The 16,930-nt window shown below is 55.3% G+C and overlaps 2 protein-coding genes across 12 annotated transcripts in view; one reads left to right on the forward strand and one right to left on the reverse strand.

The window, feature by feature from the left end:
* Nucleotides 1–374: 374 nt before the first annotated feature.
* On the forward strand, nucleotides 375–2,744 carry RNF223 (ring finger protein 223). The gene is made up of 2 exons (XM_074558546.1): nucleotides 375–1,059; nucleotides 1,860–2,744. The coding sequence occupies exons 1-2, from the start codon at nucleotides 1,005–1,007 to the stop codon at nucleotides 2,693–2,695; spliced, it is 891 nt and encodes a 296-aa protein (XP_074414647.1). The 5' UTR covers nucleotides 375–1,004; the 3' UTR covers nucleotides 2,696–2,744.
* Nucleotides 2,745–4,513: 1,769 nt separating this feature from the next.
* AGRN (agrin) overlaps nucleotides 4,514–16,930 on the reverse strand; it is a 68,867-nt gene continuing 56,450 nt past the window's right edge. For 5 of the 11 annotated variants that reach the window (XM_074558756.1, XM_074558753.1, XM_074558762.1 and 2 more), the window contains 14 exons: nucleotides 16,530–16,759; nucleotides 15,972–16,106; nucleotides 15,787–15,883; nucleotides 15,279–15,443; nucleotides 14,109–14,220; nucleotides 13,189–13,200; nucleotides 12,296–12,412; nucleotides 11,654–11,843; nucleotides 11,221–11,308; nucleotides 10,602–10,625; nucleotides 9,509–9,541; nucleotides 8,538–8,762; nucleotides 7,748–7,851; nucleotides 4,514–6,955 (listed from right to left, as the gene is read on the reverse strand). In XM_074558756.1, coding sequence (XP_074414857.1) covers nucleotides 6,798–6,955; nucleotides 7,748–7,851; nucleotides 8,538–8,762; nucleotides 9,509–9,541; nucleotides 10,602–10,625; nucleotides 11,221–11,308; nucleotides 11,654–11,843; nucleotides 12,296–12,412; nucleotides 13,189–13,200; nucleotides 14,109–14,220; nucleotides 15,279–15,443; nucleotides 15,787–15,883; nucleotides 15,972–16,106; nucleotides 16,530–16,759 — 1,690 coding nt within the window. In that variant the 3' untranslated portion in view covers nucleotides 4,514–6,797. The remainder of the gene's footprint in view (nucleotides 6,956–7,747; nucleotides 7,852–8,537; nucleotides 8,763–9,508; nucleotides 9,542–10,601; nucleotides 10,626–11,220; nucleotides 11,309–11,653; nucleotides 11,844–12,295; nucleotides 12,413–13,188; nucleotides 13,201–14,108; nucleotides 14,221–15,278; nucleotides 15,444–15,786; nucleotides 15,884–15,971; nucleotides 16,107–16,529; nucleotides 16,760–16,930) is intronic. The other 6 variants (XM_074558758.1, XM_074558765.1, XM_074558764.1 and 3 more) reach the window with 4 other exon arrangements.

Genomic DNA, 16,930 nt, shown 5'->3' on the forward strand with positions numbered 1-16,930 from the left:
CACCCTAAACAAAATAAATTCATATTTAAATGGAGAGAAGCACAAAAAAAGAGAAGTTCTGAAGGGTGGTTCTGAGGGGAATTACATAATAAATAAATATATAAATTTATTATTATAAATATATAAATATTTAGATAGCCATTTAAATATATTTAAATACGTGTATCTATAAATAAATATATAACATATAAATGAATAGAAATATCTTTAATATAAATATATAAATACACACACTGTATAAATGTATAAATAATTTAGATTAATGAATAGATATTGAGATAATAATAGAAATCATGAGAAAATAATATAATTATTACAAATTTAAAATTATAAATTGTAATAATTATAAATAATATAAATAATGGAGATTTTTTTGGTTTTACCTTGTGGAATGTCAGGAATATTTGGTGTTTCCTAATTTAAATTCAGATTTAATTGCTGGGGCGAGCTGTAATTACAGGAACCAGCTGAGCATTGCAAATCTCGGTGACACATCCCAGAGAAATGTTCTGGGAAATCCAGCCCGGAGCTGTCACCAGGAATTTCCTGCAGCTTTCGGGGACAGGAGATGGAATTCGGGGCTGGGTGCAGGTGGTCCCTAAAATAATCGGAATTTTGGGGGGTTTCAGGAAGAACGAAGCTCAAAATTTGGGTCTGGATGCAGGTGGAGCTAAAATAATCCAAATTTTGGGTGATTCCAAGAGGAATAAAGGGACAGGAGCTGAAATTTGGCTCTGGATGCTGATGCTGCCTAAAATACCCCAGATTTGGGGGATTTTGAGGGGGATGAAGGGACAGGAGCCGTTTCCTCCACACTTTTAACAGGAAAATCCTGAATTTCCTCCCTTCCCTCGGTTTTGCCCCAAATTCCAGCTCCCAGGAGCCAGGACCGCGGCCCAAATCTCCCAAAAAAAGCTTTTTTCCCCATTCTTTCCCCTCTGAAAATGTTGTCTGTCTCTTAGGCCGGGCTCAGCTCCGTAGGCCCAGGACTCAGAGATTCCCCCATGGAATCCTCTGCTCTCCTCCCAGCTCCCAGCGCCCGGGGTAGGTCCAGCTCTGGTTTTTCTGCCCCAAAAGGAGGAATTTGGTGGGAATTTGGCTCCTGTCCCTGCAGTTCCAGCGGATTTCCTGCTGGGAAAGGTCTGGGGGGATCTCTGAGGGCTCTCGGCTTTTCTTGATGGGTTTTTTGGGGCTGCCTAAGGGTAAGGCCAGACAAAAGTAGGAGAATAAGAGAAAAAAAAATTAAATTAAAAGTGGGTGATTACGAATAAATAAGATACTAAAATAAAATAAAATAACATAGAATAAATAAAATAGAAAGTGGGTGATGCTGAATAAATAAGGGAATAAATAAAATAATATAGAATAAATAAAATAAAAAGTGGGTGATTCTGAATAGATACAGAATAGAATAATATAGAATAAAATAAATAAAAGGAAATAAAAAGTGGGGGATTCTGAATAGATAAATAGAATAGAATAAAATAGAATAAAATAAATAAAAGGAAATAAAAAGTGGGTGATTCTGAATAGATAAATAGAATAAAAGGAAGAGAATGAAATAAATGAAACTAAATAAAAAGTGGATTATTCTGAGTAAATAAATAGATAAATAAAAAGGAGGTGATTCTGAATAAATAAATAAAATTAAATAAAAAATAAAATAAATAAAAGGGAATAAAAAGTGGGTGATTCTGAATAAACAAATAGAATAGAAGAAGAAAATAAATAATAAAATAATGTAAAATAAAATAAGAAAATAAATACAAATAGAATAAAATAGAATAGAATAAAATGAAATAATGAGATAAAACAAAAAACTGAAATGAAATGAATGCCGTGCTGCTGTTCCCTTGCAGAGTCCCGCCGGGCCCAGTTCCCCTCGGGGGGCTCCATCATGTCCTGCTTCCCGCAGCTGTGGCACTCGAGCGCGCCGGAGTCCCCGTCCAGCCCGGCGCCCGCCTCGCCGGGCCCGGTGCCGGTGCCGCTGAGCCCCCTCGTGCTGCCATCGCCGGGCAGGAAGGGCCGCTCGCCCGCGGGCTCCCCGAGCTGCGCCAGCCCCGGCTCGCCCAAGCCGGCCTCGCCCGTCGAGTGCTCCATCTGCTTCAACACCTACGACAACACCTTCAAGACGCCCAAGCTGCTGCAGTGCTCGCACGTGTTCTGCCTGGAGTGCGTGGCGCGGCTGAGCGCGGCGCTGGGCGCGGGCCAGGAGCTGCTGCCGTGCCCCTTCTGCCGCCAGCCCACCAACCTGCCCAGCCAGGGCGCGCCCGGCCTGCGCACCAGCAAGGAGCTGCTGGCCACGCTGCCGCCCGAGCTGCAGCGCGAGCGCGAGCTCTGGATGGACGGCACCAAGCTCTGCTGCCGCCGCGCCTCCGACGGCGACCCCGAGGACCCCGAGTCGTGCGTGTCCATCGACGTGGCCCTGAGCAAGGCCGAGAGCGCCGAGGCGGCCCCGGGAGGGCTGGCGGGGCGGCTGTCGCGCTGCGAGCTGTGCGACGACTGGAAGCGCATCGTGCTGCTCTCGGCGCTGCTCATCATCCTCTTCTGCATCATCCTGTGGCCCGTGCAGTGCGCGCTCAAGACGGGGAACCTGCGCTGCTTCACGCGGACTGCGGCCGTCAGCCGGCCCGAGCTGCTGCCCCCCAAAGCCACCACGGCCGCCGCGGCCGTGACACGGCCGCCGTTCCACTAGGGACATTCTGTCCTGGCCACTGCGGTGACATGGCCACCGTTCCACTAGGGACAGGACCTGCTGTCCTTGCAGCTGTGGTGACACCGCCACCGTTCCACTAGGGACATTCTGTCCTGGCCCCTGCGGTGACATGGCCACCATTCCACTAGGGACAGGACCTGCTGTCCTGGCCACTGCGGTGACACGGCCACCATTCCACTAGGGACATTCTGTCCTGGTCACTGTGGTGACACGGCCACCGTTCCACTAGGGACAGGACCTGCTGTCCTGGCCACTGCGGTGACACGGCCACCATTCCAGTAGGGACAGGACCTTCTGTACTGACCATTGCGGTGACACGGCCACCGTTCCACTAGGGACAGGACATTCTGTCCTCGTAGCTGCGGTGACACGGCCACCGTTCCACTAGGGACATTCTGTCCTGGCCACTGCAGTGACACTGCCACCATTCCAGTAGGGACAGGACATTCTGTACTGACCATTGCGGTGACACGGCCACCGTTCCACTAGGGACAGGGCCTGCTGTCCTCGCAGCTGTGGTGACACCACCACCGTTCCAGTAGGGACAGGACATTCTGTCCTGGCCACTGCGGTGACATGGCCACCGTTCCAGTAGGGACAGGACATTCTGTCCTGGCCACTGCGGTGACATGGCCACCGTTCCACTAGGGACAGGGCTCTGGGGCTGCTCAGGGATGGGACCTTCTGTCCTGGCCACTGAAGTGACACGGCCACCACTCCAATAGGGACAGGGCCCTGGAGCTGCTCAGGGATGGGACAAGGATGGGACCTGATGTCCTGAAAGAATTTGGGACCAAATCCCCATTCCAGTAGTGCCAGAGCCACTGGATCTGCTCAGGGATGAGGAACAGGAACAGAACCTGTTGTCCTCACAGAACCCGGGATAGAATCCCCATTCCAGTAGAGCCAGAGCCCCTGGATCTGCTCAGCTCCATGGGGACAAGGGACAGGACAAAGCCTTTCCTGGGTCTTGGCTCCATCCGGTGCCAAGCAGGACCTGCTGCATTCCTGGGATTGCCGGCAGATCCCACATCCCGCTCACCGCGCTCCCGTGCCTCTGGAATGTCCTTGTGCCTCTGGAATGTCCTTCCCAGGCCTCTGGAATGTCCCCGTGCATCCGTCCTGCTGCCTCTCCATGGACTCCAGGGCTGGGAATGCACCTGAGCTCCCCAGGCTCCCCCTTCCTCCAGCTCCTGAGGGAATAAAGGGATTTTTTTTTTCTGGAGCAGCTCCGTGATTATTCCTGTGAGGAGCTGGGATGGGGAGGGCTGGATGAACAGATGGGAACCACCAGAATTCCAGAGGCTGGGAAGGTGAAACCCCAGAATTCCAGAGGCTGGGAAGGTGAAACCCAAATTCCAGAGGCTGGGAAGGGGAAACCCCAGAATTCCAGAGGCTGGGAAGGGTAAACATCAGAATTCCAGAGGCTGGGAGGGTGAAACCCAAATTCCAGAAGCTGGGAGGGTGAAACCCCAGAATTCCAGAGGCTGGGAAGGGTAAACCCCAGAATTCCAGAGGCTGGGAGGGTGAAACCCAAATTCCAGAGGCTGGGAGGGTTCCCTGGTGCTGAGGGGGATAAAAGAGACAAAGAAGGAAAAGTGGAGACTCCCATGAGCTGAAACCACAGCGGGGAAGGAAAGACACAAAAATCCTGCAAACCCCTGGGATTGGGGATGGAGTTCCTGGAACAACTGAATTTAGGAGATGCAGGAGCTTGCCCCTCCTCTGCCCAGCAAACAGCACCGAGAAAAGCAGGATTCTCCTTTATCCTAGGAAAAAAAAGAAGCAGCAGGCCCCTTAAAAACCTCTTTAATCGTTTCCAAACTTTATTTCTGGGTGATTTGACGAAAGACACGAGTTAGTAATGGTTACATCATGCTGCTCCTCTACTGCGCATCGCCCGCCACAGCTCAGCCAGCAGCTCCCCAGGTCAGGAATTCACCCTCTCCATGGACACCTCAGGGGTTTAAATTAAAAAAAAAAGCCAAAAAAAAAATCAAATTCAGAAAAAAACCCCCAACCTCGATGTTCTTTTTTTTTTGTTCATTTTTTTTGGCACGTTCTGTGGTAGAAATGTTGTTAAAAATAAAGCCCGGGTGAATGCGCTGCTGGAAATTCCCAGTGCTCCCCCATGAGGACACAAATCCTGGTTTAAGGCATTTCCAAGCCCCAGCAAAAGCAAAATGAGTTTTTATACTTATTTTTGTTCAATTCTTGGGGTTTTTTTTTCCTCTTTCTTGACTTTATTCTGAAAATCAGCAGCTTCCCCATCCCTCTGGAGCTGGAACACCGGCCCAGCTGGGAATGCCATTCCAGATTCCCAAAATTGGGACTGGGGGACTCCCAGACCCCTCCCTCCCATCCCACCAGGAATCCCAATTTGGACCCAGCAGCCCCAAAAAATGGGAATTTTGGCACTCACAGAACCCCCAGGCACAGCAGAGCCCCCATCCCACACAGGGCACAGCCCCCCATGGAATGTTTAACCCTGCATTTTCCAAGGAATCTCACTGGTTGGGAATATTTATTTTTTTAAAAAATCAAATAAATGAAATCAAAGCAGATCCAAGTGGTTTTTCCATTGGTTTTCCCTCTTGGTTCCACCTTTGTTCAGAGCTCACCCTGAGAGAAGAAATTTGACCTTTCCTGGCTCAAAAGTTGGTGCCAAAACTCCCATTTCAAAGGGTGCCCTGCAAGGTGGGGTAGAAATTTAGGGGAAAAAAAGCCAAATTCTGGCACTTCAGGCACAACTCCCACCCAGAACCTGGTGGGATCCTGCAGATCAATCCCCAAAGTTGTTTTTCCACAGAGAATTCCAGCTGAGGGTGGGAAAGGGACCCAGAGGCCACCAACAGCAGGGAATCCTTCCATGGAGAAGGAATCCCAATGGAAGATGGGATTTCTTCCAGGGCTGGGATCCCTCTGTTCTTCTCCACTTCCAGGAGACCCCGAGCTGCAGCCACACCCCAGAAACTTCACAACTGGCCCCAGAACTTTCCTTTCCTGGAAGAAAATGCTTCAATTTCCCCCCAAATACTCCCCAGCCCCGCTCCTGCTCCTGTTGGAGCCGTTCCTGCAGGGCTGGCAGCATCCAGAGGATGTGGAAGACCCAAAAACTCCAAGTCCAAGGTGAAAAATTCCCAATTTTCTTGGTGGGAGAGGCTCCAGGGGCAGCTCTGCGTTGCCAGGCTGGGAGCCAGAGGCTGGAGAAGGCTGTGGGGCGTGGAAGGACACATCCAGGAGATCTCTGAGGAGGAACAGGGAATCTCCTGGTCCTCTTGGGAGAGGGAGAGAATTCCCAGCTCTTGGAGAGGAGCTCCAAGTGATCCCCAGCATGAGGGAGGCCAAGGCTCGGTGGCCGGGGAGGGGTCAGGACACGTCTGGATGAACACAAAATGTGGCAATGAGGTTTCACAGCTGCTCCTGCACGTGTCCGAGAGGAGGAGGAGGAGGAGGAGAAGCGCTGGAAAAATCCACATTTTTGCCTCCCCAGCACCTCTGAGTCCAGCAAAGAGTCCCGAGGCGAGCGCAGAGCGAAGCTTGGGCCCGGCTCTCTCCCTTCCAGTGCGTGGCATCCCTGATTTGAGCAGAGCTCGGAGGAGAAAAGCACTTGAGATCCTTACACACATAAATTACAGTGAGAGGAACGGGGGCAGCAGGAATCAGGTGAACACGGGGCCAGAGAAGGTTTGGAAGAGCCAGAGCCCGGAGCAGGGCGGGCATTCCCACCCCGCCAATCCGTGAAGGCCTCGCCAGCACCAGCAGCGTTTCCCCCACGGGAAAACAGGGTTGTTTTTGGGAACAAACCCCCCAAAAACACCAGGAAAAAAGGGGGAAAACAACCCCAAAACAAAAGAAGCTTCAAGTATGAAGAAGATCAACGCTGCAGTGGGAGAGTTCTGGTGTCACTTCTCGAGCTTTGTTCCGCTGCTCGGGCCCGGAGCCCGAAAGCAAAAAGGGTTTCCTGCCCTCCCTGTCCCCCCCAAAAATATAAAAAGCAATAAGTTTACAAAAATAGAAAATAATTACAGCAATAGGCAGGAGGGAGGGAGGAGGGAGGCGGGAGGGAGGTCCCTGGGCTCTATTTGGCCGAGCAGTGCAATATCCGGGGCTGGTTCAGGGCGTCCTCCAGCAGGTGCAGCTCCCGCCGGTCCACGAGCACGTCCCGCATGCAGCCCACGAAACCCGTGCTGAAGGCCTTGGGCAGGCGCTGGGGCACGCTCAGCTTGTCCAGCCCACCTGGGAACGGAGCAGGGCTCAGCTGGGACAGGGACAGGGGACAGGGACAGCACCCCTGGGAATGGCACAGGGCCAGCTGGGACTGAGGACAAATCAGGGGACTGCACAGGGCACAAGAGACAGAGCAGGGGACAGCACAGGGGACAGGACAAAACCTTGTTCCAGCTGACCCTCTGGAACGGAACAGGGTCAGCATAAGGGACAGGGGACAGCACAGGGGACAGCCCCCCTGCAATGGCACAGCATCAGCTGTGGAACAGGGCAGGGGATAGGGGACAGCACAGGGGACAGACAGAGGGGACAGCACAGGGGACAGCACAGGGGACAGCACAGGGGACAGCACAGGGGACAGACACAGGGGACAGCACAGGGGACAGGGGACAGACAGAGGATAGGGGACAGCACAGGGGACAGACAGAGGGGACAGCACAGGGGACAGTACAGGGGACAGCACAGGGGACAGCACAGGGGACAGACAGAGGGGACAGCCCCCCTGAAATGGCACAGCATCAGCTGTGGAACAGGGCAGGGGACAGGGGACAGACAGAGGATAGGGGACAGACAGAGGGGACAGCACAGGGGACAGGGGACAGACAGAGGGGACAGCACAGGGGACAGACAGAGGATAGGGGACAGACAGAGGGGACAGCACAGGGGACAGCACAGGGGACAGGGCATTTTCCAGCCACCTGAGGGTGTTGAAGGGAGCGAGGGAGGGACGCCCCCAGCATCCCCAGCCCGCTGCAGCCCTGAGCCCCCCAGGGACACGGGGATGTCCCTGCCCACACTCACCCAGCCACAGCGCCCCGTCCGTGTCCAGCTGGGTGGCCCCGAGGGGAGAGGAGCCGGCGATGGGGGCCTCGTTCCCAACCTGCAGGGAGCCTTCCCTCTGCACCCTGCTCCCGAGGGGAACAGCAGCAGTTCAGCAACAGCAGCAGTTCAGCAACAGCCCCCAGAGCCAGCCCAGAGCTGCTCCCCGCAAGTCCTGACCCTGGGAACCACTGGGGGCAGATTTTGGGATAACCTCCACCCCATTCCTGGGATATCCCCACCAGTACTTTTCCAGCTACAGGGCTGTAGTTATTTTATTTTTTCTACATCTTAAACTCTAAAACTTTCCTTTACTTAACGTGTCTCTGCTTTAAACTCTAAATCCACATCCTCACTTCTGGCACCTAAGTCTGGAAGCCTTTTCCAAGGTCTCAGATCAAATCCTGAGTTTAATTCTATGCTTTGGCTCCCAGACCCAAAGCTCTGAGAGTTCTTTTCCAAAGAGAGCACCTTGGGGATCACAGGGCTAAGCTGCCTCATTCCCAGCTCTTCCAACCTGATCCCAATCCAGATCCAGATCCCGATCCCAATCCCAATCCAGAGCAAGATCCCAATCCTGATCCAGAGCCTGATCCCAATCCCAATGCAGATCCCAATCTCGATCTCAATCTAGATCTCGATCCAAATCCTCATCCTGACCCCAGTCCAGATCCCAATCCCAGTTCTGATCCTGACCCCAGCCCAGATCCGAGATCCAGACCCTAATCCCGATCCAGACCCCGATCCCGCTCCCGACCCCGCCGTGTCTGACCTGGAGGCCCGGATGTGCACCCACTGGTTGGTGTTGACGGGCACGCTGGAGCGCAGGGTGACGGCCTTGGAGCCCAGGTCGTAGCTGAGCTGCACGCGCCCGTCCACGATGGCCAGGGCGATGTAGTCCGAGCGCTCCAGCCCCTTCCCGCTCCACAGCAGCAGCCCCTGCGTCGCCTCCGTCTTGATGCTCAGCTCAAAGTGGTTGGACTGCAGGGCCTTCTCACTGCGGGGAAACGCCACGGGCAGCCCCTCCTGCAGCCTGCCCCTCGTCATCCTCCTCTTCCTCCTCCCTGGGGATGAACTCCCCGCCTGTCCCCACCTGCTGGCCTGGAGGGTCACGGGTTTGGGACAATCTACACCCCACTGAGCACTCAGAGCTGGGACAGCCCCGGTCCCACTCCTGGGATACACAGGAAGGGTCTGTGCCCACCTGCTGCCCTCAAGGTGGCAGATTTTGGGATCATCTCCATCCTACTCCTGGGGTTGGGATACACAGGAAGGGGATTCTTTGGAGATTCCTTGCTTTTCTCCTCATGGAGCACAAGGATCAATGCCTGCCAGCTGTGACACAGCAGCTGTGGCACCCCGGGGATGGTCACAGAAAGGGCATGGAGGCAACAAAACCTTTTCCCAAGGGAGCAGGTAAGGAAAGATAGGATTTTCCCCAGGTTGGAATCCTGATTTTTGCCTCTGGAACAGGCACGAGGCTCCTGGCAACAGCTGGAGTGGACACACAGAGACACCACAGACAGCTTTTTATTCCTGAGGGATGCTGCATCCAGAGGCTGGGACATGGTCCTGCTGTCCCTGCAGGGTCCCTCAGCCTGGTGGCACTTTGCCGTCCCCCCTGGGCAGAGCTCATCCCTCACGGATAAAAAGCCAGGACAGGGACACCGAGGACACACACAGGGACACAGGGACATGCTGAGGCACGGGCAGAGCAGGGCACAGGCACACCTGGGCACTCACCTGGGCTCCGAGGGGAAATCCAGCGCCTCGGGACTCGATGGGAGAAAAGGGGAGCGAGCCATAAGCGAGGGACAGCGAGGAGACCCTGCCTGCCTTCCTCTCCTTTCTCCTTTCCCTCTCCTTTCTCCTTTCCCTTTCCTTTCTCCTATCCTTTCCTTTCCTAGAGCTTCCCTGGAAGAGGACAAATCCTCTTTCATGGGCATCCAGACCCAGCAGGGGATGTGGGAGCAGCACAGCCCAAACTGGCTGGGAAGAGCCCGGGAATGGTGACATTCCCTCTGCAGGGACACACAGCAGCAGGGATGTGGCTCAGGGAGGGCACACAGGGACAATTCTGAGCTCACACTGCTGGAGGGCACTGCCCAGCCTAGGAGGATGCTCAGGATAATCCTGAAATTCCTAAAAATCCCTTGCAGCCCCTCCCAATGGTGTGGACATGCAGGTGGTGGCTCTGCAGCCCCCCATGCACAGGCACAGCTCAGCCCCCACACAATGAGGTGGGATGGGGTGGGACAGGCAGGGATCGCCCCAAATTCCCCCCTTCCCACAGCAGAGAACGCTCCCGCACAGAGCAGGGAATTTTGGGATCCCTTTTAGGGCTTCCCTTCCATACAAGACAGACCCAGAGCAAATCTCAGCTGTCCAGGGATTGGGATTTGTCCCCATCCTCGTGCCCTGACCCTTTTTCTGACCCCTCATCCGCACTGGAGATGTTTTGAGGGGTTCCACATCCACACTGGAAAAATCAAGGATCAGCACCCCCAGTTTCCATCTCCAACACCTCAGGCTGCTGCTGGAGCAGGAAACCCAAGGAATTTTCCTTCCCTGTGCTCATCCTTACTAAAATCATGCTTAAAAACTCCCTTGAGGCATGCTGGGGGCTGGCAGGGCGGGGACAGCACCTGGATGTGACACAGGTGAGGCAGCTCCTGCTCAGCCCCTGGGGCTGCTGGCAGCTCCTGGGCCCTCCTCCCCCTGAATGGGGGAGCTTCCACCAAAACCCCGGAGAGGCCCCAGATCCCTCCCCCAGCCCTGCCCCGGGGCTTGCGGTGACAATGGGGACGTGGGGTGAGCGTGGCAGGGCTGTACTTACGCTGGGATCTCATTGCTCAGGTGGCTTGGAAACAGAGAAACAGTGACATTGAGAAGGGACAGACAGGGACAGACAGACACCCAGAGAGGGACAGACAGCAGCTCCACATGGACAGACCCCCAGCAGGGCTGGGACACCGGGACTGGGACAGGCAGAAGGACATGGGAGCCTCCTGAAGGAGGAATTTCCAGCCTGGAGGAGCTCAGGGGGAGCTCTGCTCATTCCCAGAGGGAATTCCAGAATTCCAGAGAGAATTCCCAAGGACAAGGAGGAATTTCCAGCCTGGAATAGCTCTGCTCATTTCCAGGAGGCATTCCCAAGGACAAGGAAGAATTTCCAGCTCAGGGGGAGCTCTGCTCATTCCCAGAGGGAATTCCCAAGGAGCAGCACCTCCATGGCCACCCCAGGGTCCTCCCCAGCATGGGGTGGGACAATCCCACGTGTCCCATCCCCGAGGGACAATCAGGATCCACCTCCACCCCACTGCCAGCCCCACAGCCAGCCCTGGAGCTGGGAATTTGGGGGAAACCAAGAGGGCAGAGCCAGGAACATCCAGCCCCGTGTGGAGCTCCTGGATCCCAGCTTTTCCTCCCCAGACCAGCCCTGGTGGGGCAGGTACCTCTTGGTGATGCTGTTGTGGTACTCCAGGTACGTGCGGCCATCGAAGGCCACGGCCTCGGCGTCCCCTGCTGCCTTCTCGATGATCACTGGGGAGAGACAGGGAAAGAATGGCCAGGAAAGGCAGGGGATTCCTGGGAAAGGCAGGGGATGCCTGGGAAAGGAATGGCCAGGAAAGGCAGGGAATTCCTGGGAAAGGAATGGCCAGGAAAGGCAGGGGATGCCTGGGAAAGGAATGGCCAGGAAAGGCAGGGGATGCCTGGGAGATGGGAAAGGAATGGCCAGGAAACCCCTGCTGGATGTGCTGAACTTCTGCTGGAGATCTTCCAGGTTTTCCATCCAGCCTCCCATGGCCACCTCCAAGCCCCTGGGCCATCTCCACCTTCCCATGGCCACCCCCAGCCCCTGTGGCACCCCCAGCCCCTGGCACCCACCTTTCTCGCAGTGCGCCCCCGAGAAGCCCCTGTGGCAGGAGCACTGGTAGCTGCCCAGGCTGGGGCTGCAGGTGCCCCCGTGCTGGCACGGGTTGGGTTTCTGGGTGCAGGGGTGCCCCCGGAACGGGGACACCTCCCTGGCACTGCGGATGTTCTCCTCCTTCAGCACGGGCACGCCTCCCACGGTGATCTGCAGGGGCAGGAAGGGTCAGCCAGGAGCTGCTCAGGGCCAAAAACCCAAAACCAGGGAACTCCCATCCCCATCCCTGGCAGCGTCCCAGGCTGGGCTGGATGGGGCTGGGCTGGTGGAAGGTGTCCCTGCCCACGGCACACGGGAAGCCTGAAGGTTCCTCCAGCCCAAACCAGGCTGGGATCCTCTGAAGGTCCATGCCCACCCACCTCTGGTGATCCGTGGACACCAGGGGGCACCAGGCAGTGGGGACAAGAGGAGATGCGAACCCATCCCTAGGGTGGGAGTCCATCCCTAAGACGATGGAAATCCATCCAAGCGTTCCCAAACTCCCCTTCTGTCCCCCACTGGTGCCACTTTTCCACCACCAGGACAGCTCCCAGGTCCATCCCAGGACAGGTGGGACCCTGGGCTGGCCAGCAGGACATGGGGCTGTCCCAGCAGGGCCTCACCTTCTGCACAGCTCCCTCGAAGCCGCTGGAGATGGCAGCTGCTCGAGCCAGCTTGGAGAAGTCGGGGGCTCCCCCCACGTAGAAGGGCTCCTTCAGGTTCAGCACCATGTGAGGCACCTGGGGGAACAGGGACAGCAAGGACAAGGGGTCAGCTCGTCCCTGGTGTCCCATGCAGGGCCAGGAGCTGGCCTTGATGGTCCCCTGGGTCTCTCCGTTTGGGAGATTGGATGGTAATTTATTTTATGGTAATTTATTGATGATATTTTATTTATGATTCCACGGATGGAGCCTCCAGGAAACCTCCTCATGCCAAGGACTGCCAGGTCCCACCCCCAGCAAGCACCTGGGAAAGGCTTCCCCTGTATTGAATTTTTTGGGGAGGGGGCTCTTCTTTGGTGTGCCCCCCAAAACTGGGGTCCCCCAGACATCACTCAGAGCCCTGCAGGGCTGCTGCTCAATCCCAGCCCCTTCCAGAGGGATCCAGCCTGGCTGCCCCAAGGTTTGGGGAGCAGCTTCAGGTTTTCTCCTGCACCCCATGGCTTGAGGAGGTTCTCCTGCACCCCACGTGGTGGTTCTGGAGGAGAAAATCCCCTCCTTGCTGTCACCAGCCCCAGGATTGCTGGGAATTCTCTGGGATGGAGGCAGGGCCACAGCAAGGACGGGGTGACATGGAGCACTAACTAATGCTGTGTGGGATTAACACAAAATAAATGACCAGATTAATTGAAATGGTCCCAAAAACAAAAGGCGACAACTGGCTGGGAATGAAGGACTAAACTACAGGATCCTAAACCAGATGGGGAAGATGAAAAACACAAAAATAGGAAGGGAGGAAGGAGGGAGGTGCCAATGGCAGATGAGATGGAGGCGTGGGGGGTCATACTTATCTGTACCTTACGGGATTTCTGGGATCCAGACAGCAGGGGAGGGGAGAATACAGAGGAAAATCAAAGGGAGAGAGAAGAAAAAAACAAAAAAAGAGAGAAAAGGGCCATCAGTGGGGTGCCATTGCAACGGGCAGGGCTGCCACAGCCCCGCTGCCACCAGCGCTGGGTGGCTCTGGGGGTGGCAGGAGGTGGCAGGAGGGTCACTGCCACCCAGGGCCCTGCTCTGCTCAGGAGGAGCTGGCAAAGAGGAGAGGGAGGGCAGGGAAATGCCAGCGTGGGCTCTGTGGGGCTGGGGATCAGCTCTGCAGCCAGCAGGGATTTTCCTGCTGGAGAGGGAGGGAAGGGACCCCAGGAATGCAGGGACAGCACAGGGACCCCAGGAATGCAGGGAAGGGACCCCAGGAATGCAGGGACAGCACAGGGAGGGACAGGGAGAGGCTGGAACTGCACAATTCCCAGCTGGGAGGAGAGCAGAGCAAGCACCAAGGGATGCAGCAGCAGCAGGGCCTGGGGCTTTCCTGCCCCCTGAGCTCCTCTCACTGCTGGGGGGCTCTTAATTAATCATTAATTACTGACCCAGGGGTGCCTCATGGAGCTGTTCCAACAGGGGACAGGGGAGGACCTGGAATAAGGGATGGGGCTCCAGGAGAGGGTGGGGGGCTCATCCAAGGCACCCCTGAAACCTGGCTGAGATCCTGGGCAGGGACGGGGGGGACAGGGAGGGACAGGCGCTTCTCCACCCTCCAATCCATGATCTAAAGCCCAGGAACCTGAGAAATTCCACTTTTCCACCTTCATTCCAGTTTTCCACCTTCCAATCCATGATTTAAAGCCCAGGAGCCTGAGGAAGTCCACGATTTAAAGCCCGGGAGCCCCAGAAACTCCTCCCCAGGTGAGCAGGGCAGGGCTGGGGTCCCCCCACTCACCGGGGACTCCCCTGTGACCCTCTGGCCGTTGTTGACCCTCAGGACGCCCTTGCGGCCGCTCCTCTCCAGCAGGACACTGACCCACGTGTCCAGGGGCACGGGCTCCTTGCTCCTGGGGGGGAAAAAGGGAAAATAAAGCTTAAAAAACCTTCTAAAATCAGGCCTTGCTCAGCTGAATGTGTGAACATGTGAAGTTCCCACGAGAAAGAATAGCAAGAATGAAAATTAGTTTGCAGAACGATCTGTTCTGGTAAGAAAAGCAGGCTTGCAACTGTGGCAAATTAAAAAGTCTGTGAGAATCTGTGAAGAAAATATTAAAAGACAGAGAAATAGTATTAAAAATATAAAAATAATATAAAGCACATGCACAAACAAGCACCTCCTAAGCAATGAACGGAGCAGCAAGCAAGTTGAAATTAGAAAAAACACAATAACTGACATTACAAATTAAACACAATAACTTGGAAAACCGGATACAAACAGGCTGTAACAGCAAAGTTACAGGTTTTGCTTTTTTTTTTTTTTTTTTTTTTCAGCAGACTTTTGCTGCTGAAACTTTGAGTAATGTCATTATTTGCTGCCAAAGTTATAAACTCTGCCATCAGAACCTACAAAACCAGCCTGGAAAGGTGCCCTGAGCAGGGGATGCTTTAAGTTTTGGCTTTTCTATTTTACACATTCTGCACTGATGCCTCAGGTTTTGGCTTTTCTATTTTTCACATTCTGTGCTGCTTTAGTGGGTGGATCTGAGGTTCATATTATGGGATGGTGAGCTCTGTGCACAGAGCAGGGAGACAAAACAATTCCTGCTCCAGCTGGGCACCAAGGACAGATGATCCAAATCTCAGCCCAGGAGCACAAACACCGTGGGCTGGAGAGAGAAAAACAAGGATGGGACTGCATGGGCTAAAGCTGGAATGGGACAATTCACTCCAAGATGCAAATGGAGCAGAACTTGTAAAAGGGACAGACCTCGTGTTTGGTTATGCATTTTGGGACCATTTTGTTTGATCTTGGGTGCAGCCCTGGCTGGGCTCCTGTGCTACCCATGGTGGATCCATTGAGGAGAGACTTTTCATAAATCCCTGCTTTATTCTTTAGCTCTGTTCTAAGGCAGCCTCTCAAGGCATCAGCCAGGGCTCACCTGGGCAGTGCCCCCAGTGCCCTCACCTGAGCAGGGCTGGCCCTTTGCCCAGGTCGTATCTGTACTCCAGGTGTCCCTCGTGCAGTGCCAGGGACACAAAGTCCCCCTTGCCATCGGTCTTCTGGCCGTTGTAGAAGATCATCCCGCTGGGCTTCTTGGCCAGGAACACCACCTCCATGGACATCTTGTCCCTGGGAGAGCAGGGGTGGGTTATTGATTATTGATTGTGGGTTATTGATTGTGGGTTAGGGATTGTGGACTGTGGGTTTTGGATTGTGGGTTATGGATTATTGATTATGGTTTATGGATAATTGATTATGGATTATTGATTATGGGTTATAGATTATGGACTGTGGGTTATGGACTATAGGTTATTGATTAAGGATTATGGGTTATGGATTATAGGTTATAGATTATGGATTCCTTCCCATCCAGCCGCTCCCAGGATAACCCCAAGGCCGTGGGTGTGGCAGCCATGCCAGCCCTGCCCAGGGTGCCATGGGGGGGTTTGTCCCTCCCTGTCCCTGCACTCACTGCAGGTCGGGCACGAAGCTCTGCAGCCCGTTGAGCTCCAGGTAGGAGAAGCCGTTGAACTCGGGCAGGAAGGGCACGGACTGGTCCTGCTCTGTCACTGGGCACAAAGCGGGCAGCGTGAGGGACGGGGGCACGGCAGGTGTCCCAGGGGTCACACCGGGCTGGGGACAGCCCTGCCGGCCCACCTCGCTCGCACAGGTCCCCCTCACGGCCCATGGGGCAGGCGCACAGGGCCCCCCCGGCGGGCAGCACCAGGCAGGTGGCAGAGGCGTGGCACGGAGAGGGCTCGCACGGGTTCCTCTCGAAGGCACACGTGGGGCCTGCGGGACAGGGACACTGTCACCAATCCCCACTGCCCCAGTGTCCCACATATCCCCAGTATCCAATGTCCCCAGTGACCCTCATGTCCTCAATGTCCCTCATGGGCATGCAGACATCAAGGCACTGGCACAACAGCCCCAAAAACTCCCTCAGAACCCCCCAGAAATGGTGAAAAACACAATGCCCATCCCTGTACCCCAAAAACTCCCTCAGACCCTGCAGAGGGGTGAAAACCCCACAATGCCCATCCCTGTACCCCCAAAACCCCCTCAGCACCCCTCCGTGCCCACCCCTCACACAAACCCCCCTCAGACCCCTGTGGTGCACACCCCACAACCCCCACAATGCCCACCCCACACCCCAAGAGCCCCTCAGACCCCGCAATCCCCACACCCCAAACCCCCTCGGTGCCCACGCCGTACCCGTGTAGGCCTCGGGGCACTGGCAGTGGAACATGTCGGCCTCCCTGGCATGGCAGGTGCCGCCGTGGTGGCAGGGGCTGGGCTGGCAGGGGTCGGTGCCACACTGACCCACGGCCGTGGCGTACAGCACGTCGGCAGAGCCCGGGTGCAGCTCGTGCCCGCGGTTGTTGATGGCCAGGGCCCGCACGCAGCCCCGCAGGCCGCTGGTGACACCCGTGCGCTCCGCCACCCTGAGGGGACACAGGGGTTGTCACCAAGGGTGGCACAGGGTGTGACAGGGCCCCTGTGCGCTTGGCCATCCTGAGGGGACAGGGCACAGGGTTTGTACCCAGGGTTTGTCCCCAGGGGTGGCAGGGGGTTCTAGAATGGCCCCCGTGTGCTCTGCCAGCCTCCCACAGGCA

Source organism: Zonotrichia albicollis, chromosome 25, assembly GCF_047830755.1.
Source record: "Zonotrichia albicollis isolate bZonAlb1 chromosome 25, bZonAlb1.hap1, whole genome shotgun sequence".
NCBI lineage: Eukaryota > Metazoa > Chordata > Aves > Passeriformes > Passerellidae > Zonotrichia > Zonotrichia albicollis.

Coding starts and splice junctions, on each gene's coding strand:
- RNF223 (XM_074558546.1), top strand. CDS start 1,005: ATGGAATCCTCTGCTCTCCTCCCAGCTCCCAGCGCCCGGGGTAGGTCC. Junction 1,060..1,859: donor CCGGGGTAGGTCCAGCTCTG/GTTTTTCTGCCC, acceptor GTTCCCTTGCAG/AGTCCCGCCGGGCCCAGTTC.